Genomic DNA, 23,713 nt, shown 5'->3' on the forward strand with positions numbered 1-23,713 from the left:
TGCTGATTCCCGTCTAATCAGCACACTAGGGTGACGTGAGCCAGAAAGGCTCTCATGCTACATGCCACAACAGGGCCGAGGGCCACCAGAGGCGGGCAAGGAGGGGCAGGAGCTGGCACCGTGAGGTGGAGGTGCCGAGCCCGCCACGCAGATGACACCTAAGCCAGCTCGCACAGCTCTGCTTCGTGTGCATCACAGACTGGTGGGTCCCTGCTGTGGTCGGGTCACGGGACAGCAACTGCTCAGAGCCCTCCTCCAGTCCCCAGTGTGGCTGAGACTGGGCCCGTGGCGGTTAAACCAAATAACAGGTTTTAATGACACAATATCTTATTTGAAGGAATTGGCTCCCTATATGTTAAAATGACTACAAAATAAAAATAGAACAGAAGGAAACCAATCAAAGTCCAATTGGCAAACTGCATAGAGGCTACTAGAGATGGTAGTTGCTATGCCAGGCAGAATCTGATCCCATATTTTTTCTTGTAAGCATTTTACACACACTTACACACACATAAGTGCATGTGCGTGCACATGAGGGCGGGCACTCGTACTCCTGTTTAAGAATAATTGGCAGAGCATGAGAGAGAAATTGGCATGTTTTAAACTTGTGGCTTTGCGCTAGCTCCCTGAATGATTAGATGGCTCCATGTTGGGAAAAAAAAAAAACCACCGACAGACTCGGACTCAACAAAGAGTCTTTAGCAGAGGAGCATGGGAGCCTCCAAGGACACTCTTTGGAAAAACTTAGTGTATCGCCACCTCAACCAGCCCTTACATCTGGATTTTTCCATTGACCTTAGGTGAGAAGACACCGAAATGGGACTGGTGGGCCACCGGGGTCCACAGAATGTCTCCACGGCTGCATTTATTGAGCTGTCTGCACTGGGCAGGCTCATCTTCACAGCCTTCTTACAGGAACGTGTTTTATTAGTATTCTATTTCATGGAGGAGGAAATGCAATGCCCAAGAGAGATGATGAAGTTTGTCCAAAGCCATTCGACTGGTTAAGTGGCAAAGACTAACTTGATCTTGGGTTTTCCTGATTTTCTTGGACTCAATAAAGTTATCTCCAGCATGACGGTTGATGAAAATCTCTTTAATATGTACACTGAGTCCATCACTGTGTCAAGCATTCTGGAGATCCTGGAGGGCCGCCAAGGAAGGCTATCACATGACCTCAAGGAGCTTACAATTCAATTGAGAAGATAAGACCTATGTACTTGAAACGACTGTAGAAGACCATGCACTGGTGACGACAGAGCTGAGGTGGCCCTGGCACCACACACTAGAGGGCAGGGTGGGCTTCCTGGCAAGGGCAGGCTCCACGCAGGGCCCGCTTAAGGCAGAGCAGTCTGAATGACTACGACAACGTATGGCATCGGGCATCAGTGCTAACCGGCCAAGTTTCACAGCAGGAACTGGGGGAGAAACAAATAACAAGACAGAAGCCAGTTAAGAGACCACACTGCAACCTAGAAGCTACCTGAGGGATGCCTCGTTGCTAATGCTAAAGCGAGTGACTGAAGACCTACGAACTGCGACAAAGGCACGACGCAGACCTCACCTTCCGTGAACGAAATTTGCCGAGCAGCTACTCTAAATTTCATTAATATTTGGGAAAAAAAAGATACATACTAACAGGGATGAGGCATTGATGAAATGACAACTATCGAGAGGGTAGGCTCAACAAATACGCTGAAAAGGAAGACAAATTCTGACCCGAAGGGGTTTAAAAAGGATGGGGGTGGGCAAAGACGATGCAAAGATAATTCCCGAAAGAAAAAATCCACACGGCCAACTGAAATAGGAAAAGATGATTCGACGCTTGTAATAAACAAAGAAATCCAAGTAGTAACACTGCGACATTCGCTCTCGCAGATTGGCAGAGACAGAAGAGTCTTTCTTCTCTGAGCAATTCTTGACTGAAGCGTGAGTGAACAGCAGGCTGGGAGAAGGCTGGAGAAATGGGCCCCCTCCATCACCACGGGTGGGAGTATAGGGTTTCAACTTCTTAAAGGACAATTTGCAACGTGTCTCAAAATAGAAAAACGCATATGCCCTTCAACCTAGCAATTTTATTTTAGGAAATTTACCCTAAAGAGAGATTTACGTACACATGAGAAGAAATGTGCAAAAGATGCTTACGATAGCAAAAAATGGGAACCATCCATCACTAAAGAACTACCTAAGTGTACCATTGTATATATGTAATTAAATATTACATAAATGTTAAAAAGGATGATTTATATTTGAAATGGAAAGATTTTCTAGAGTCAGTGTTGGGTGAAAAAAGGTTAGACATCAATACGGCTTCTCCTATTCATGTAAAATCACATACGTGCACATCTGTGTACGTGTGTGTGTGTGTGTACACAGATACATTCATACATAACCCAGCAGGGTCACCATTATTAGCCTTTTGGTGAGTATTAATGGCCAATGGGATTGAGTTCTTTTTCTTTTTTTAAAATGGAAATCATAGCACCTGTCTAATTGGTTTGCTATAAGAATGAAAGAGATAATTACTGCAAGGCCTTTGGAACAGTGTCTATACGCTGTACGTACTTACATATTGTTTGAATTCTCAGAACAGTTTACATTTGTATGTATCTTTAAACTCAAACGCTAGAACTAATTTTTAAAAAGATGATCCAGGGAGCAGTCAGGCACAAACAGCAGAGTGTCTAAAGTACACTTAAGAAGCAAAGCATGAATGAGTACCAATTCCTATCATCACCTACTATAAACACGCACGGGCTGGGTGCAGACTCGGAAAGAATGAGTCAGAACGGCCAGGCCTCGTCTGGAATGGCTTTCTTGTGAGGAAGGGGCCATGGGCTGACTGTTCCTCTGAATGCCACTTCTCTCAAGACTGGTAGGCCAGGCCTACGCTATGCTGGATGGTGGCGAGGGTCAGGGAGTTGCTTTGTCAACCCGAGGGTGCTTTTTGACCCTGGACAGGGAGAGAGAAGGCTTCTCTTGCTTGTAGTAACTGACCAGCTCGGAGTAACATGTCCTGACTGACAAGTGGGAGGGGCCGGGCAGGGCTAAAATGGACCCAGGTGCTCATAGCACGTTCTCTAACGAGCCCCGTGAAGGGAGACATGAATTGCAAAAGGGGTGCTCTAAGAATGGGTAAAAGCAAAAGCACTCTGCCCCCCAGCTTGCCCGAAATTCCCTTCCTGCTAACACAGGGAGGGAGAACATCTGGAACCGGTTTCAAGGCTCTCCAGCTGCAGAGCCACTAGAGTGAAGTTCGTGTTTCATTGGAAATTGCATTTCAGGGGCTTATAGACTGTCCTTTCTGATTCTCATCAGGGTGAAGTACAGCCTAGAAGACAAGCTGGTTCAGAGACCAAATCAGCTTCGCTTTGAAATGTTCCCCTTTCCCCATCCCCCTTTGAAAGCAGAATTAATGGCCCAGGTGGTGAGAAATCAAAAAATGAAAGGAAAGGACTGGGGGTCATCTCAGGTGCATTTCTACGCCTTTATAAAAATCAGGCATGCACCCCCTGGGTCAGAGCTGACACCAAGACTTCAGAGCACTTGTCCTCCTAGGAAACAAGAACCAACCAGACTGAATCCATTTAAATCGTCAGACTGGGGCTTGCCTCTATAGGACTAGAAAAAAATGTGGACTCGAAATGTATCTGAACTTGTTGAGAGCCAGGGAGGCAGTGAGGAAAGATGCTAGACCCTTTCTGACGAACCTGGTGCCAGCTGCTGCTCACGCCCCACCGTGTGTTTTTGGCAGTTGGCCTCTCCGGGCCCCGGGACACGGGCTTGCGAGAGCAAAGCCTGGTTAGCGGGTGGCGCCAGTGCTTCCGCCTGGGCCTTACTGCCTCTGGGAGAAGCAGGTGCATCCGGGAGTCTGTCCGGGGTGGAGGCGACAGCACCCGTCCTACGGAGCTAATGGTGAAACCCTTGCTCCAGCCCCTCCTGCCAGCAGAGAGTTTGTTTCTCTCCCTGGACCTGGGGGGCAGAGGCAGTTAGGGAGGGCAGGCCCCTGACTTTCCAAAGACCGAGTTCGGGGTGCAAAGAAGCAGGCAGGCCTTGGATACCACTGATGCCCACAGAAAGTGAGTCACACAAGACAAGAGGTGGCTCTTCAGCTGTCACTCTTTATTTTATTGCTCCCTCTCTAAAGGACCACTGATGCCAGAAGCTCGGACCAGATTTCCTTCCATATGTTACAGAAAGCGCTGGAACTTTCGAGTCCTTTCCGTCTGAAGATTTTTGCAGATAAGAACTTCTATAAATCCCAGTTAGTGGATGACCTGGCTACCTCCTGGCATCTGCCGTCACCGTGAAACTGACGAAAACAATTTAAAAGAGCAGCAGCCTTCCAAGTCAACTGCTCGCTGCTCTCTCAGCATTTCTCTCCCGACACCCCATGACTAGCCACAGTACAGCTACCTGATGCAAAATGAGCTCATCCACGTGACCAGGAGAGCCCCAAATAGGTGCCCCATTAAAAGACAGGAGTACCAAGGTCTGGAGCCCAGACCATAGTTAGCTCCATCCAGGGATTCACCACCAGAGCCTACTTCCAGGCTTTTCAAGCACCTTGACCATGGAAGCATAACGAAATATAGAATCTGACAATCCCAGAGCTGGCCAGCCCTCCAATCTCTTCGACGTCCAGAAGCCTTTTCTTAGGCCCCACAGCACAAAATAAACAGAAGTTATTCTTGGCCACCAAAAGAAGGTGAGCACATGCTACTTGGACATTTTCCTTCCAAGGCTGCCTGTACTGTGTACCTGCCAGAGTTCCCAGGTGACCAGCTGGTGAAAGACGGCCCTGGCTGGATGGCAGAGCAAAGACAACTTGGAACCAGGACATGTGTCTACTGTGTTGTGAAACACAAGTTCTGAACTTGGAAGGCTACTGTGGTTCATCATTTGGGAAGGGGCCGGGGGATGGGGGTGATGGCGCGCCGAAGAAAGGACTAGGGACAGCACAGCTCCTGGACACAGAGCTCGGCGACCTAGTTCTAGGTCAAGTTGGTCCGGGGTGAGAGCAAATGCTAAGCACCCTTCACGCTGCGAGGTCCAAAGTTTGTAGACCTTCTCTCCTAACTGCATCAGGATCTTTTCCCAAATCTTCTGGGTCACAGGCAGATATCTAATTCCTACCCTCCACATCCAACAATCAAAAGGAAGTGATCTGAGACCTGTAAGATACCTCGGATTTAAATCACGGCATCTTCTGCTGGGAGAGACCAAGAGATGCCCCGGAAGGAACGTAGTAGTTAGGAGTTGTGTGCTCTGCGCTCAGATTGCCAGCGTTCAGATGCTGGTTCCTTCTCTCACTGCCTTTGAGATCTTAGACAAGTTGCGTGACATCTCTGTGCCTCAATTTTCCCATCTGTAAAAATGGGGAAAGAAAACATAGCACCCACCTGACTGGGCTGTCGTGAGGGTGAATAGTCACACGAGTGAGATGCTTAGCACAGTGAGTGGCTCGTGTAAGCCCTCAGTATTTGGAGCATCATCATTCAGAGCACAGGGAGCTGCCTGAGGTCGTGTGTGCTGCACACAAGCTGGAGCGGAAGTGACAGAAATCCACATCGTGCTCGGGCATGGATGAAGGACAGGCAAGTCCCCAGTTTGGCCAAAGTATGCACCTGGCTGATGACACGATAGGACTACACCACCCCATAACCCATTCCTCCCCTAGGGTCCTCTGAACGCAGGCAGCCCGTTCTCTCTGACTACCCTGCACCAAAATCTTGTTTGTCCATTTAGTCAGCGCAGTATGACTGCGAGACCCCAGATGTCCCCTGGCCTCGCTGCGATCGTGTGCCCATCTCCCCACGCCCCCGCCGGTGGGGGAGCCGAGGCCCCGCGGGGTGCCTGCCTCTGCCAGGCAGCACACAGGGCTAACAGGCCGTTCCATGGGACACCCCGCCACTGCCCCATTCCAGCATTTAGGCTTGGCCATGGGCGGCCAGAAGGAGAGGCTATTCACGGGCTTCGACGAGGCTGGGCAGCGGGGAGGCCAAGGACACCATCCCGAGTCCCGGCGGCTGGATGGGAACGCTCCGCCGTCGGTGCCCGACCCCCTCTGCCACCAGCACACCCTCCTGGGGACACGCAGGCTTCCTGCTGTGTCAGCCCGTTTCCTTCAGCAACGCCATGCTGCACGCAGGGCGCCGCCCTGCATGCAGCACTGCAGCGTCCCGTTTTTGGCCGGGGAGGAGGGAACCATCACTGCGCCCCGACCCTCTGCGCACGGCGTTTCTTCCCTCTCCCCAGTCCCGAAAAGCGCGGTGTGACGAAGGGACACGCGCAGGCTCTCCTTTCTGACCTCAGACGGGCAAGCTCTGAATGGCAGCTGGGCCTGCTGCATGCAGTGTGAGGGGGTTAAACAGGACAGCCTCGACTCTCCATAAACTTTTGCCCTGTGGATATGTACTCATTGGCGGCAGTACAAGACTCGAGCTGTATTACACGCCTTAACGATATGGTTCAACTGTCGGTCAGGCTTGGGCCTGGCACCGGGCCAGACCGCAATCAATGGGACACAGAACCTCCCCCTTTCAGATCATCACGAAGGCTCATATTATCTCCTTTTCGTCGTGCTGGTTAAATTTATGGAGCAGAACCCCGAAGCCGCATTCCTCGGCCGGGGCCGGCCCACGCGGCCCGCCCTCCCTCTGTTCGGTGCTGTAAGTGAGCCGAGCTTCGGACGGCTGCGGGGCTGTTAGTTCAGGCCCTGACTGTTTGCTCATGGCTGAAATGAAGAGAGTTCAGTGGAAGGGCAAAAGGACAGCCCGAGTGCAAACCCCACCCCAGCAGGCCCTGGGCCCCACGCGCAGGCCCCGGGCCGCGCCTGAGCGGACGGCTGCACTCTGTTCCCACAAAGCAAGATCTGCAGGCCGATCTCCGATAAACCCTCTGTGAACCGGCCACCAAGTCCTCCTGCATCGCACCCCCACGTGGACTTGTGGGTTCTCGAGTCCCATGGGAGGCAAGCTGGCCCCTGAGACAGGCAAGGCTCAAACGAGCCGCAGCTGTACAGCCACGTCCTGGTCTTCCCAGGTCCCACGGGGGATGCAAATGCAAACACTGACGAGTTGCTGGTCTCCTTTTAATGTTAATTCAGAAGAAGGTAAACTCGTCTCCAGGCCTGGCTACCAGGGTGGGTACGTGAGCAGTGCCCGTGAACATGCGTGTGCGCTCATATGCTCAGAAAGGAGGGGTCCGCAGCAGATTCGGTCTCTGGAATCAAGCAGGAGAAGGCCCCACGCATGAGCCCCCCGAGTCTGCCCATGTGCTCTCATCCTTGATCTTTAAATACCTCTGATTTACGTACGAAGGGTGAAACAGCAGCCCGATGGACAGGACCTCACTCTAGTTTGAGCGATCACTCCCCTTGAGGGGTGCCTCTGTGGCTCACCCCAGGGGATGCGGTCTGACGACTGGTGGGGCGAGTCCGGGCACACCATGGGAGGAGCTGCGGCCCTACGGCTCACTGCGCACGTCTGGTGCCTTGGTGGGTCTACCTGTCAAATGAGGCTGGACGTCTGGAGCGGTTGCTAGAAACCTCCTAGCCGAGGCTCAGGCGTAAGAGGGAGAAGGTATAAGCAGAAAAGAGAGAAAAAGCCCCAACTCCAAACCAAACCAAAGGCGTGGGGAGAGGATAAGGCAGCAAGCCTTCGAGGGGGACCGTGCTGACACTTAAGTGCTTTCCCGCCAGCTCTGTCTTTCGGCCGCTGCTATGCAATCCTAGACGAGGGCCCGCGCTTGCTTAAAAACAAAACCAGAAATCCCATACTAGCGACAACACGCAAAAGGGCATCTTCCAGTTCTGGGCAGAGGCGGCCGCCTTTGGAGGGCTCTCGTGAGGCCAGTGATCTGTTTGGAATCAGAGCCTGGTTCAGCCTGAAGGTAAAAGAAAAGTCAGCTTCCCGAAGCAAGTATTTCTGAATGGGAACAGCGCCTACATCCTCACGCTTCCCTAGCTAAGTTCCCTCCCTCACCCACTGTGTTGGCACTTAGGTGCGAGCTAATGAATTTGTCATTCCGAAGCCTGAAGCACCTTTTGGGGGGTAGAAAGGAGATGCCATGGAATGAAAGGATCACAGAAAACTGTCACTTGCAATTGAGAACCGCTTTTCTTATGGTAATGCTTCTATTGTATATTACTAGCTCTGGTTTGTTAAAAATAGAATTTATAGAGAACCACTTAAGTCAGGAAAGAAGAGGCCAGAAAGAGTTAGGTAGGCTAATTTAGGAAATTCTCAAGAAAAATGTGTAATCCATTCACTCTGTCTCCAGGTAGTCGTATCTCAAGTTCAGGGTTCAATTAAGTCTGTAGTCATAACAAAGCCTCACATCTCCCAGGACAATCTACTCAGCACTGCACACACATTATCACACAGGTTACATCAATGCTCGTAAATAAATCCGTCTCGGTTAGGTGTCGGTGCGTAACAGGAGGGCTCCTGGAGGCTTAGTTTGGGCCCATCGTGAGCCCAGATGCATCGAGATTCCCTGATACATTAAAATTTGGAAAACTGGACCCACCCCTGAGAATGAGACTCTGTTACAGGCCAAGACAGATGGAGAACCCGTCAGCAGTGACCTGGATGCTCCCACTTCCTGCTGGGCTGTCTCCATCTCAGGGTCACTTTGATGACCATATTCCAGGGACATACAACCATGAACAAAGAGGTCAGGCTCCAAAAATGCAGGAACACAAGCTGCTCACAAACAGGATGCGGCAGCAGCCACGACACAGGCCCGGAGCTGCCATCGGCGGACTGGCTGCTGCCCGCGCTCCTGTCCACGAGCCACTCAGCACTGCTGTCTACTCTAGTGCCGTGGGCAGGGCGAAGACTTGATACTAGTTTGAGAACTAAAAGGAAACATGCTTTGGAATTCGCTTTTTCACACCACACACATCCCTTCTTGGTGCAAAATGGCCTCCGGAAAGGCTTTTATTTCCATATTGATTTCTCGGCTATTGGCTAAAAGAAACTAAACATCCAAGTACCTCTGCAATGACCACGCGCTTGGGAGCGGTCCACGACAACGGTTTGCCTGGATGTTGCATGTCATGCAGGCTGTCCTCACGCCCTCCCCCATGTGATCTGCCTGCCACATCTGGGGCCACTTGAGTTTTCCCGAGGTGAGATCAGAGGAAGGGCTGAAGCAGTGACAGGGCAGGCCTAGCCACAGATCCAACCCCTCGGGGGATTAGATGTGACCAGCTTAAATGGTGCTGAGCCTGGCTGTGGTTCGGACTAAGGCCAAGGGCTGCTAAGGATATTTTAGGTACCAACCTGCGTCAGAGTAACCTACTCCCTTAGTATTTTTAGATAACATTATCAAGCTTTCTTTCATATGTCCTGCCTGGGCTTTCCTCATCTCAATGCCCAGCTTCCTCCCTGCTGGCAGAGACAGCCCTGAGAATGGCCCTCTCTGTGCCCGTCCTCCAGAGAGTCACACGACTAGTTATTCACCTCGGCCACGCAGGGATGACCAGGGGAAGGAGGACGAGGAGCCTGACTTGAGGAGGGGATAAAAAGCTGTCTGCACAAGGCCACAGAACAAGACTAGTTTCAGGGTTGGAATCAGGGTTCTGGTCTCACAGTTTGCAACCCTGTTCCGCCAAGGGCCACGCTGCCTCCGGTACACAAAGGGAACATCCAGGTGGGGTATTCTGATTACAGAGACTTGAGTCTAGGAGGAGCTGATGCTAGACTGACAGATAAAAAGAACGTGAACTGCTGTCACGTCAACACGATAAACCGGAATGATGCCCCGTGCTATACTCAGTCAGCTCCACCTTGGCATTTTGGGCATAAGAATAAAATCTCATGAATCCTGCTCCCCAAATTAAAACAAACAAACAAAAAAAACCTATAGCATATTAGATCTCAATAAAAGCATCTTAAAAATCTCTCACAAGAGCACTCTGTACTTATCGCATGGTCTACACAACTCTAAGTCCCAAATGAATTGCCTGGCCTGGATGCCATTCCCCTAAGAGCAGCCTCTCTTGCTCAATGATGCCCAGAATGTCCTGGGACTTACAGAAGGCGAAAGGAGCTAAATTTCTGCAAACAGGACAAATGGGAAGGTGAGCTTTGCAATGAATTATGAAATGAACATTTATTATCTAGAGAAAGCTCATTTTCAAAGGCTCGAAGCCTTCCAGTAACCCAGAGTTAGCTCTACTTTCGTTATGCAGAAACCATGAACAAAAGAATGCATGATGAAAGCAATGTTTTAAAGAGCCCATCGCACGTTGCTGAGAATGAAATGGTTTTTCCTTTTAAACTCCAGCCCTGAACCTGAGAGCACTCCCTTTTTTAACGGACACCGGGGACCCCAGCCCACATGATAACATCGTCGTGAGCCCGTCCTGGCGGGAGTCAGACAGATAAGCCCTTGATAGCTCCAACAGCCCCACTGAGGGGGAGCTGATTATACAATTCGAAACCCCTTAACAATACTGGACAGTGGGCTGTCATGCGTCTGGAAAACATAACCATTTTTGAAGAATGCTTTTCAAGCCACGTAATGCTTTTAAACCTGTTTATCAAAAGAGCTGCATGAGCAACAGTGGCCTGAAACAGTGTGTCAGCTGTTATGGGGTCTCATGCCTCATCCTAATTTCCCTACGCACTCCATCATTCTCGGTTGTCCTGCCCTCAGCAGACAACAGATGCCAAGGTTTGGAGACGTTCGCCGCATAGCTTCTGCCCGACAAACCTGGCTCCAGGACAGATTTCCATGTCATGTGGGGCTTCTGGCTGAACTCTGCTCGAACCCAGAGGCGTATCGATTACAGCAGACACTAACAATAGTTTGGGGTCACCTGCCCTTCACGAGTGAGTTCAGAGCGAGTTCGTGGCCTCCACACACCTTTTCCAGGGGGTTCTCACACACGAAGGCTGAGCGTCCAGGTGCGTGCCTGCACCCAGGTGATGAGTACAGGTGTGGACGTCTGATCTTAACTGTCTGTTGTGTGAGAAAGGGAACGGGGAGCTATGAACCCCTCATCTTGGCACCATAGCAAGTGGTCGGCAAGTTTTCGGGGGCAGGGAAAAAGTCAGAGCTAAAGACTTATAATCCCTGTTTTCACTTACGCTCAATGTCCCATATTCAGAGAAAATACAGACACAGATGCCATTTCCTGAGCCCTGACTATACACCACAAGTCAGGCTAAGTGCTTTATATACATTATAGCATTTAATCCATACCCATATCGCCACCCACTGAGGTAGTCATTATTACTCCCTTTCCACATGAGTCAAAGGAATCTCACCTCAGAGATAATGAAGGGGTGGGGGAGTCGCTCCAGGCCACAGCTAAGAAATAGCGAAGTGATGACTCATATCTAGGACTGCCTGACTCCCCATAGGCCCTGTGACCTGGAGTCACGGACGTGGGAACCAACCGAGCTGTGGGAACCCGGTCTTCACTTCTGCAGATGCCTGCCTTCTGTTCACACCGGCCAATACCGTGCCCCTTCCCATCTCTTCTCCAGAACTGGGGAAGACCTGTAATTTTATGTTCTTTCCTCGTCTCTCTCTGAAACGAGCGCCTCTCTTTGAAGAAAGACCTCTTGCCCTTGGAGTGTCGAGATAAGAAAACTTTCAGCAACTTCCCTTGGAAACTGCAAAACACCCATCGGCACCCAGGATCAGAGCACAGTCCCTCACCAGCTGCCGGCCCCTCTGAGTAGCTTTTATGGTTCAGTGAGGGGTGGTGACAGGGCCATGTCACTACCGTGGGGTGTGCTGTTTCTTTCATGTCCCTGGGATCTGACAAGAGCCTTCTACAACCTGCTTCTTCACAACACACGGAATGAGAGATTAAAGACCAATACCAGACTCAAGGCTGGGCTTGAGGCGAGCAGCGGCTTCGCTCCAGATGCTGTCTAAATCTCCCTGGGAAAGACGGGCCCCCGAACGCCCCAGCAGACACTGCTCAAAAGTTGGGTGGCAGGGAGTGGTGAGTAAGTGGGATAATACACGTGCAGTACACAGAACAGTACTGGGTCATTGTAAAAATTTCTGAATGTCAGTCATGTTGTTGTTATTTATCAATAACAGCAAACTTTAAGAACGTTTTAGCAGAAATAAGGGATTTGGGTTTTAGCGAAACCACATTAATTCAGACTTACTAGTTGGATGTGGAGGGGCAAGAACAGCAGGAAAGGGCGAATGAATCAGTGAAAAGTCTAAATTACATAGGCCTCTGATTAAATATGACAGATTAATCCAGAGACCCCTAAGCAAAGGGTTACGAATGGCGCGAATCCAGAAGGATAGAGAGAAGGTGCCAACGATATTTCAGAAGCTGAAGAGCAGACTGGCAAGTGGTGCTGAAATGTAAGCCTGAGGGAGTGGAAGCCACAGAGCAGCAAGCTAAGGAGTATGGGAAACCCGCTGAATTTCAGAAAGACGGGGGCACCAAGAAGCCCCGAAGGCCTGGGGCATACAGGAGGACCGGGGAAGAAGACTGGTTAAAAGCCTGTGCGAGAAGCAGTCAGACCTGCAGGTCCCTCTTTCACCCCCCATTCAGCAGACTAGAACCAACAGGTCCCCACCTGACCCTTCCACAGGAAGGCCCCCAGGTCCCACACAGAGTCCTCAGTCTGCTTGTTAGTGCCTCATCTTTACATGGGAGTGGAACAGAGAGTCAGCATCACCAAGCCTCTGGGAACTGTCTCTGTTCATGGAAGAAAAAGACCAAAATGAACAAATGAAAGAAAGAAACTAGCAGAGTAACAGGGCACTAACCAGCTCTGTGGAGCTTAGAGAGAGGCCAGTCCCCCCGGGGGAAGAGTGTCCAAGAAAAACAGTGAAACCTATGAATCACCTAGCACGTTTGTAAACACACAGAGGAGGGGTTACAGATAAATTAGCAATCGATGGATAGAAGTTCTTTTTAAAAAAGTTGTTACTAACCTTGGTGAAAGACGCTGAAAGTAAATTAAGAGTTTGGGGATAAGTTGAGAATATGCATCTAGAAAACTAAGCGAACAACAACAATAAAAGCAATTACCAACTCCAAGGAGAAAAAACAGCCCAAAAGTTAAACCAGAGAGGAAACATCGCCGTAGTAACCTATGTGGCTTCACTGAGAATAGCATTCGCATAGTCAGAATAATGTAAAAACTAAAACTGATTAACCCCAAAAGGACGATATAACTATTGAAAAATGGAGAGAGGGAACATGTACGTACAGCAATAAGAAGTCAAATGATACCAAGAAACAGTACTATACTTTTTTTTTTTTTTTAAGAAACATGGAGGTAAATATCTCCAAATTGAAGAAAGAGCCAAATGTGTTGAAAGTAGTTGCCTCTGGGGAGCGGGAGTCAGAGGCAGGGAAAGTGGGCCCCGAGACCCTGAGAGGTACACGCTTTCAGATATGTAGAAGTCTTTGACTTTTATAAGTGTGAACAGGGATTTATTCTGATAAAATAAAATTTAATTCGAAAAAATAAAAAAGATTGCTATAGCGAGAGAAAGTCAAAATCATAGGTTTTTCAAAATACCGTCTTTCTTATTTGTAGACACTAAATGATATTTAGTAAAAACATACAAGATATAAAGAATAATTGAAAAATCAAGAGGTCACTGGCCATTTGTAAACAATTAGTAAAACCATAATGATTTGTTTTGAAGGAGCTGTGAGGGACCTGGGAACAAGGCAGAAAAAAACGCCTGTTTCTACCAAACCTCCCCAACGTCCACCACCACACCAACAACGTGTTGTCATCTTCAAGAACAAAGAGCAAGTTAAATCACTAACAAAGGGATACTTCAAAAAAGTTATAGGAGACTTGCTTTCATCAACATATGAGACTAATTTACGAATATTGACCCCGAAACAGCTTGGTGATCCTCAAGAACCTGGAAGACTTCAAAAACGGTTTTGTCCTCAAGTATTTAAACATTCTCAGTACTTAACACCTATTATCTGCCTGGGACACAGCAGAGGTCAACACTTAACCAGTTAACGAATTCCTACTGTCAATTTGCCTATACCTGAACCACTGAGCTTACTAAGCAATTGGATCTAAATATCAAAAGGTCAGAACTGGCCAGACTGAATTAATGGAACCCCCCAACAGTTCAAACGACAACATAAAAACTCTTTGAGGCTTGCATCTGTTCCCTAGGGATACGAAGGCGCTCTGCGCTGGTAATTTGGCCTTAACGCCTTAGGGGATGGCAGGTGCCAGTCCCTACCGCCCTCACCGTGCCGCTGGAGCAGATCGGCAAAGTCTAGGGCACAGCCTTGCCCTCGGCCACCGGTGGGGAGGCCACAATGCCCTCAGTGCAATGCACCGCCTAACCCGCCAGGGCGACCCAGGAAGCCTGGGCCCCATCATCCTCGTAACGAGAAGTTTTGCTCCTTTGAAGTTTTCTGCAGTCCTGGGATTTTATGATATGGCTTGGGTCACCCCTGCCATTATCTATGTTTGAAGTATGTTTGGGGAAAATCTACTAGGAGCTGGCTCTGGTGTTAACACAGAACAACCGCCTCATAAAAACTGCTTTCCACAGGAGTTCAAAGGAGCCTGTCCAAATATTGTGCGTTTGTCCTGCCCCACCACCTCTGCTAGAGTGGAAAGCTGAGGTTCTGCCAAGTAAGCTCTGACACAGATACACCTTCTCGGCTTCCTGTCAGAGCTCAGGCAGTGCTAACTCCACCGAGGGGCCTTCTGACGAGCCGGACCTGGCACTGTGAAGTGTTCTGCTCTGCGCTTACCATGCTGCTGCAGTTAAAATTTATCAGGATGGTAGGTTAAGGCGAAGGACTAAATTAGGTCAATGACTGTGAGAAGTCTTTCTGACATGTGATGAACGCTTTCCAATAGTTACTTTAAGAAACCCAGTAAAAGTCAGGAGCAAACCAGGAAGGCTGACAACTGTTGGCAGGACGCCAAAGTGAAGCGTCGCATTACAGTGGCTCCTATAGTTTAATCCACATTAATCCACCATTGCCGATATGTGCTATTTATCAGCAGGATGATGGATGGTCACCATATTTCCAACAGAACAACAGCTTGTCAAGGAAATTAGCCAGGTGCAGGTGGCTGGTGGCTGGTGGCATATTCATGGAGTTGCAGAAGGTGAGAAGAGTGGCATTATTTTACATTTCTGCAAATCTCTACGTCTTGCTTAACAGAAAACAGCTGTGTTCTTTTATCTGCTCCTACAGTTAATCTGTTGCAGTATGACACCTCGTGTAGCTTCTACGCAACTCCACCACACTGATTAGATGCTATTATTATAAACACAGTGCTTTAACTATATATGAATGGATACATAATATATAAAAATAGGTTTGACCTTACGGATCCCTGAGAGGTTTTGGGGTTCCCCAAGGGTCCCTAGACCATATTTTGAGAACCTCTGTTCTAAAAGGACCTGTATTTGCAAATTTTGTGCTAATTAGAAATTAGTTTCCTCCTTGTATTAAAGTAAACCCACTAAGGATACAGATTAGTCACAACTGTTAATCTGATTTGCATTATACAAGCCTGATATAGTAAAACTGTTTCTTTCAGAGTACGTTGTGATTAAAATGTTTACTAATTCCATCTTAGGCCTACGTCCCACTTGACAAATTAGTGAGAAACTTAGTAAGAATCTGTCTTTGAGAGGCAGTCTGGCAAGACTACTAGATAAAGGCATTGGGACAAATGAAAGGGGGTTAACTGTAACACCCAAACCTACCTTTTCTTCCCCCAAAGATTAAAAGACTTGAGTTATAATACAACACACTACAGTCTTCGATTCCCTGCTAGCCCACTGTCCTCCGTGTGTCTCAGAATCATCTTACTTCCAGTCTGGGAGGAGGAGATTTGATCTCCTCTCTTAAAGGAGATTCCAGCTTCATGCTGGGCAACGAGGGATGATGCTAAAACAGAGAGCCGGGACAGGATAGTCATCAAAACCTAAAAATGAGTAAGCCTGATTAATGCCTTTGCAGAGGACTTCCATCAACGGTAAACGGCTTTTCGTTCCTCTCTCATGCACGAAATAAAATGTTTTCTCAGGAAGAAATACACTGCTGTGTTTCTCTTGAAGGTCAAACCAAAACTCTCAAACACACGTCTTATGTGTATACAAGGCTGGGTGTTTTTCCGGAGTTCTAAAACCCAAGTCACCGAAGAAGAAAGGGCCTTTGGGTCAACACTGGCCTGAATATTTAATTTTCAAATGGAAGAAACCGAAATCAGAAAGCAATCGTACTTTCCATTCTGTTTTCTTTGAGCAAAGACCTGCTGGTTGAGATATAAGGACTATACTATAAAGATGTACATGCCTAAAATCAATTTATTTTTACTTCTGGAAGCAGAATTGTGCCGTTTCCATGAAGTCAGTCATCTCTGCATGCCGAAAATGGCAAAAAAAAATAGACACTCTCCTTTCTAGAAACGATTGTAATGTACCATGACCAAAAAAGTGGTTTTTTTCCCCCTAACAGATAATCTTGCATAAAAATGAGCCATGGGATTTCAGAAATGCAGGAACACACACACCTTCCATTTTTTTTAGCAACAGATATGAGCTTTCCATAAGTTATGTTATAATGAGAATGGCATTGTCTAGATGGAGCCTTTGAGTGAAAGGGGAATACGGTATTTAGAGTTCAGCAAGAGGGAAGAAGTCTGTCTTGGAAAATAAGATTTCTCTGCTTGTGTTCCTACGAGACGAATTTTAACTTATAAGGCATGAAGGACGGTTAAGATGTTTCTTAAAAATATCTTGTGACTTCATCAGCTCAATTTCAGACCCGGATGAGACATCCCAAGTCATTAACGCAGCTCTGAGTGTTGTTTCTTCTTCTGGGATTGCTCAGGAGTGAACTGATCAGCCACCTTCGAGCATTCCGTGGAAAGGCCTCGTTTGGCAGGATCAGGAGGTGAGAATATATGGCTCTCACCTCACGCATACCCACGGGTGAGAAGAAGACAGATATGGTGGCTGCCCCTATAAAGTTCTGGGCCACTTTTGGACGACAGAAGAGAGATGTGAACAGTCCCATCCCTTCAGCTGGATGCCACAATATTTTTTGTTTCACTAAGATCTAATTCCTTCTCATGACGAAACTGACATGTCAACCAATGTGCGGGCTGCCCCGAGCAGCAGTCACCAAGCCAACCGACAGGCATGCTCAAAGGTAAGAAACAGAGCCTCAGGGTCATTACGTACTAGCCTCTGGGTGTGCACCCTGACCGACACACTCGTCTTTAGATCGATGCTACTGGAACCTACAAGACTCATCTGCAAGGAGCATCTTTACTTCCTAAATAAGCATGAGGCGGTAGTTACAGGATGACCACCTTTCTGAAGGGTTCATTTTATTGGGTAGCAAATTAAAAACATTTTCTTATTAAAACCAACGTGGGATAAAGTGTAAATTTCACACAGTTTCGAGACAAAACAGAAACTTTCTGAGCGATGACGAATCTGCTCTGCCGCAGACACGTGGGCTCCCAGCGTACCCTCCTCTGCCCCGCACGGGACACCCGTGGGAACACGAGAGCACCGCTGCATCCTGACATTTTAATTTCTGTTAGGTTTTTACCTTCGGGAGTTCCCAAAGGCTCAAGTCAAGCCAGTTCTGCCTGATGTGTTACGTCTGACACCAAGAAGAGCAAATGGCTGCTTTTAGAGTAGAATGACTAAAAGCAGGACTGCCAAACTGGGACGAAGGGTAGTAGAAGCATTGCCTAAACGCCTTTGCTGACTCTTTCCTGGCCTGTCCAACCCGACGGTGTTCAGGCTCTGGTGACCCCTGAGGGTCTTAACCCTCTTATCCCAGAGACTCACGGGCGAGACGCAAACACTGTGACGAAAAGTTTTCCTCGAGAAAATCCATTTCGAGCTCACGTCTAAGAGGCCATTAATGGAAAGTGTCTTTCACAAATTTGAGGTGGTATCTTAGGAGTGTTTTTACGGAAAAAGTCAAACATGCCCCATAAATCTTCTCTGTGAAGTCAACCAAACGGCTACTCAAAAGCTCTTGGAGCCACTGGAACTCACACCTATGCGCACGACACGGGGTCCCGGGATTTCTGAGCACGGGCAGAGCCCTGATGGCCATGTTCTGGAACGCTGACCCACCCCGCCCTTCAAACCCCCGCCCCCCACCACCTAACTCAAATGACGAGGTAACTCCAACACTCGCGAGCTTTGCTAAATTAGCTTAAATATTTTGAGTCCTGCCAATTCCCATTTCTTCCTCCGGTTTGGGTCTTGACTAAAAAGGCGAAGAAATATTTTGGATAAAACCTCAGGACCCAGCTTCATAAATCATGTGCCACTTTCCTGAAATGCCAAGCAAATCAACAGCCCACAGTCAGATGTTCCTCTGTTTTCAATGGCATTTTTGTCTTCTATTGGGAAATGGCTACCGGGGGTCCTTGGAGTTTTCTCCAAAGTCTCTTTTCAGATATGACCATCAAATGCCACCACGCATGCAGAGAACGAGGCGCGCGGCCCAGGTCGTGCCCTGCTTTGGGCTGCTGAAGGGTGGCAGGGCTTTTCTCCATGGCTTCGGTGGCACCACAGTGTGGCGGCATCTGTGCCATTTTCATAAACTTTACTTGGGAACAGACAGATGTGGCCCGATACATGTAGACGGAGAGAAGCAGCCCAAGCCAGCAGGACGCGGCCTTGGACAAGGCCTCTTATTTCTGTTCCAAACCACACATACTTGTACAGTTAACAAACGCAGCAAGGGACACTGGTCCACACATCCACGCCGAGGCCAAGGCTCTGCTGTCCTCCGCCCTCGTCTCTCCCCCGCCCCCACCTGCCTTCCCACGGACTGCTGCCCTGCATGGACATTTCACAGAAAAGTTAGGTGGTGGCTGTCCCTTTCGAATGCTTGTATACTGTAACAAGGAGAGGAACTTGGAAGTATTTTCATCTAAGAGAACTTAAGGAGGGGGGTTCCCTATAAATAAAGTCATGTTCAAATAAACAGAAAAAGGCGCCAATGTTTCCTGTAAAGCCACTTTTCAGATGGATTACTGGAAGGAATATTCTTTCACGGTTTTATGGCTTACTTCGCTATCATCTGCTTAAAATTTGGGTCACTTAAAATGTAGATGCTCAGATCTAAGCCTCCACTTGGATGAAATAGTACAAAGGAAGCAGAAAGTCTCATTCCAAGAGCAGACTCAGAGCAGAACTCGTGGACTCCTGGGTTGAATTCCTGGCTCGGTCCCTGGACTCAGGTCAGCCCCCGGTCAGAATCTCACTTCTAATCCCTTCAAATCATTTGTTAGTCCCTGTTGTCTAAACAGCGGGGGAAAAACCCTGAGTAACACCCCTGGACCCTGTTCAATCAACTGGGATGGTTGGAGAGGGTTATAACTCACTTCCAAGAAACCAGGGTGATTAGCCCTTGGTGGAATGAGTAGGTTCCTAAGAGATCAGTGTCATCACAACAGACCCTCAAGGCACTGAACCGTTTCCCCACCTGCTCCTGTAACGTGACTTTCAAAACCGGTATCACCCAGCATTTTATAGTTCTTTATATTATATTTATATTCACATTAAAATAACTCTGGTTAGGTTTCAAACCGCTGGATGGGAGAACAGACAAGTACCTTTACCCCCGATTTATAGATTGAAAAACTGAGACTTAGGCTGGGAGCCTTGCCCGAGGGCCCAACGCTAACAGGTAAGGGCTTTGGGACCCAGGTCTATTGTCTTCCGGGACAAGTGTTCTTTTCTAACATGTGGCTCTTCATTAAGAACCCTATCTTTGAACCTAGATAAATGGACTGAGGGTAAGTGGTCAAAGTGTTTCTGAAGAATCTGTAACGCCTTTTCAGTGCAAAAAAGGCGAAAGGCCAAGTGTCTTGGAGGCCCCCAGTTAGCACGGGTCTAGCATGTGCCCCACTCACCTGACACCTTTGGCCTCGGATCCCCCACTAGTGGCTCCTCTAGGAACAGAGAGGAGGAGCAGATGCTTAATCCCCTTTCCTGTGGGCTGTCACACCCGCAGCCCATGACTGCCTGGCTGCTTCTCACTTATGGTTGTAGCTTTTGTTTCTAGGAGGAGCGCACGGCCAGGCAGGTGACTGTTCTGGGAAATCTGCAGTTAAACTTCAACTGCACTGCCGGTTACTGTCTGCTCTGAGGCAAGCCGCACAGCTTCTCTGTGCCCCTCTAACCCGCAATGTGATTCTCTCCTCTCTTCGCCTGGCCAACTCCTACCTAGACTTCAGGCTTCACCTCAAATATCACTTCCTGAGAACAGCCTTTCCTGACCTCACTGGCCACCCTCTCCCCTTTGCCTTCCCTGATTCTACAGTCTCACAGCACCCTGTGAATGTCCCGTGTCACTGACCGCAATTTCAGCAAATAATTATTTATATGATGATTTGTGTGATGTTTGCGGCCTCACTTGACTGTAAGCCCTCTGGGCCCAGAGACAGCCTTGCTTTATCCAGCTTCTGCTATGTTCCCAACCCTGGATTCTTAGGAAATTTTCAGTCGATATCTACTGACTGAAAATGAATGAATGACAGATGTATGCTGGCTGACACTAAACTGAACCTTCTATGGCACTGCTGGACAAACATTCTGTGCCTTTCTTGTGCTCCTAAAAAGAATGCAAAACTTTACCAAGACTTCTAAACTGACATTATAGAAAATTCAAGTGATTTCTTTCTGGTCAATATCATTAAAGCTCACAGCACAAAATAATAATAGTTTAAAAAATTAACAGATATACCTCAGGTTCTTTTTGAAACAAATCACTCGATCCCTTGACCGCTCTGGGATTTTAAGAATAAGGATGGTTCTTTTGGAATTTTTAGGGGCCTTCTGCTTTACTCACTTGATTAGGTCTTACTGTCCTGACAAAATACCGGAGGTAGAATTCTTGGCCTTTGAGCAGACACGGAAAAAGTAACTGGAAATTCTTTTGAAGACTCCCTACTGCCCCTCCCCCTAACTTCATAAATGCTTCAAAATATACTCGGGGATTGTTTGAGCTCTGTATCTGGGAATAGAACGTAACGTAACTAAAGTAAACTCTACAGATTCTTTTTTAAAGAGCAGCTGCCTCCAGATGGAAGCCATTCTGGCAGGATTCATTACACGGTTCCAGTCCGCAGTCTTAAGCATTTCCCCCACTGCAGTCCTATATCATCAGTCAAGTTTTCTGGTGACAGACAAATGGATTCATTTTAATTGGGGACGATTTCGCTTCAGATCCCATTTGAGGGAGCAGCAGGATGTAGACACGGCCCAGGCCCTGGCATCCTGAAAGGGCACTCACTCACTCACTTAGGGAAAAGCTCCTAGACAGGCAGCAGCAAAACCCTCAGCTTAGGTGGAGTCCAGCTCAGCCAGGACTATACCGTCCATCATACCCTTTGTTCAGATCCCCGATTAGTCACTCTGAAAAGGGGAGGCTAAAATAGGCCACGAACACAAACAGCTAAGGTAAAGTGGTTGGATTCTGCGGGATGTGGAGCCGTGTGGGCTGTGGCTGGTTTCCTGTCTCAACCGGTATTGTGGCAAGACAGCGTCCGCAGCAGAACTGCCAACTCGCTTGGGGAGTTTCATTATGAGGTTAGGGGACTGGCTGGCACCGTCAAGTCAAAGGAGAACTAAGGAGGAACAGACCCATGAGGTGAACCACAACTCCAGAGATTCCAGGATTATGCTATGAGGCTCAGGAGCAAGACCCCGCCTGCAGACTGAGTTTTCTCAGTGGGCAAGTGGGGGTCTAGTTTGGTGAGGACGGGAGGTTCGTAAGGATGTGATCCTACTTCTGACCCCTCTAACGAAGAAAAACATTTCATTTACATATATCTCTCTCCAATATATACAGATATATAGCTAGATACACATATTGGTACAGATCTGCAAAAATTCATGCCAGATTTTTGGGCTTCATTTTCATATATTTATATTATGCAAGTCAGAAATTTTATTTATGTGTTTTCGAATACTTAAAAAATCACCAAAGCAGAAAGCATATGATTAAACACATCAGTAAGTGTTGGGAGAGGCAGCAGACTTGGGCTACAAATCGCAAAAGGCGCTCCCCCCTCCGAGCACTGACCTGGGGCCACTAAGTGTGGCTGTGTCTCTCACCGCCTGGGCTGTTTCTGATGCAAAATCCAGGGCACCTGCTACTGGCTTGGTGACAGTGCCAACGAGGCCTTTCCCAAGGCCAGATATAAAACCGCTGACACCCCCTTCTGTCTTCACACCTTCCACTGTTGAGGTTATCACACTGGTCAATCCGCCAATGATACCTAGCAAAAAAGACAAGGGCTACTGTAACCGGGCCAAGGTCAAAAGCAACAGCATTTAAAGCTACACCTCTCAATTCCATGCACCTGGCAGAGTAACTCAGGGGCATTCTACCCATCTGACAGGCCACAGGCAGGCCACCTCAAGACCAAAAACCAGCGAATATGCCCCTTAAGTTTGGAGTAAGAGAATGTAACACTATATATTAATCAGAATACATATTACATATAAATATATTGTATATTAGTCAGAAGTAAACTTATGTTCCAGTTTTTTAAAAAACTCAAAGGAAAGCTAACAGCGGTACTTTTCAATTCCAGAGCTTGGGCAGCATACGGGCTGTTGGGGGAGGATGCAGACAGTAGGATTATATCGACAGACTAGAAAATAAGGCTCTGGAGGAAAGTTGGAATCCCATAAAACATAAGGCAGAGAGATAACTAAATATAGGTATTCGATTTTCAAAGAACACTATGTGACTGGCCAACACCGCTAAGTGTTTGAAATAGGGTAAAAGCTACAGCACACTGCTGGAATCAGGTGTAGGCAATCAGAATAAATGATGAAGCCGTGATGAAAGTCACTCCCCAAAAGCTGCCAGGACCCTCTACGGGGTCAGTTCAAAGGACCAACCTAGGTCAAAAAGACACTATCAACATTCTATAAGTTGATAGTGATGACCTTAAAGAGCCTCCAACGTGGCCGGAAGTTGGCCAAGGCTGGCGAGGACACGGGCTGCAGGGAAAACGTGGGCCCAGTCCAGGGAGCATTTCCAGGATTTGTGCCAGGGACACTACAGGATGTTTACCCTTTGATGGTGGGGCTGTGAAGAAGCTCTCTAGACCCTTCAGCTCTAGTGAGACAAATTGGTAAAGGAAATTCCCTGGGTGAGAACGCACTAACAGCTCACGACATTCCTTCTGGATTCTGGGTCCCTCTGCTCCAGCAAGGCAACATCCCTTTCCCAACCCTCTGAACGAAGTTCACGACGGAGACGGAGCATCGCTGAACTTGGGTCTGGCGGGGCCTACAGTCAAACTGAGCGTTACTCCCAGGTTTTAAACCGGGGAGACTGCTCTCTTTTGAGAGCTTGTCCATCCTGGAGGAAAGATCTCACTCTAGACTACTACTTTCACATAACCCAGAGCTTGATGGATCTTCCTTGAATGAGGCCACTGGTTCCTGGTCTCCGAACAGCCAAACATCTCCTGGAGATGCTGTACATATCATCTGAATGAGCCTTGGCTGGAGGGGATTTTGCGACCTTGAACCGGTTATCCACTCTCTCAGTACACTGGTGAATCCATCTAAAAAGTGAGGACAGCCATGCTTTCTCTTCATATCCCAAAGATAAAGGATAAAGGCAATTATAGACAGCACAGCATTTTATATTCATTAAAAAACAATCATCTATTATTCCAATGCACCATCATTAGTTACT

The 23,713-nt window shown here is 48.0% G+C and overlaps 1 protein-coding gene across 5 annotated transcripts in view; it reads right to left on the bottom strand.

Moving 5' to 3' along the window:
• Positions 1-23,713, bottom strand: part of VPS13D (vacuolar protein sorting 13 homolog D) — a 218,420-nt gene that overhangs the window by 23,695 nt on the left and 171,012 nt on the right. For all 5 annotated transcript variants that reach the window (XM_039842182.1, XM_039842184.1, XM_039842183.1 and 2 more), the window contains one exon: positions 22,079-22,274. In XM_039842182.1, the coding sequence (XP_039698116.1) occupies positions 22,079-22,274 (196 nt within the window). The remainder of the gene's footprint in view (positions 1-22,078; positions 22,275-23,713) is intronic.

Source organism: Pteropus medius, unplaced genomic scaffold (assembly GCF_902729225.1).
Source record: "Pteropus medius unplaced genomic scaffold, Ma_sr-lr_union100, whole genome shotgun sequence".
Taxonomy (NCBI): Eukaryota; Metazoa; Chordata; class Mammalia; order Chiroptera; family Pteropodidae; genus Pteropus; species Pteropus medius.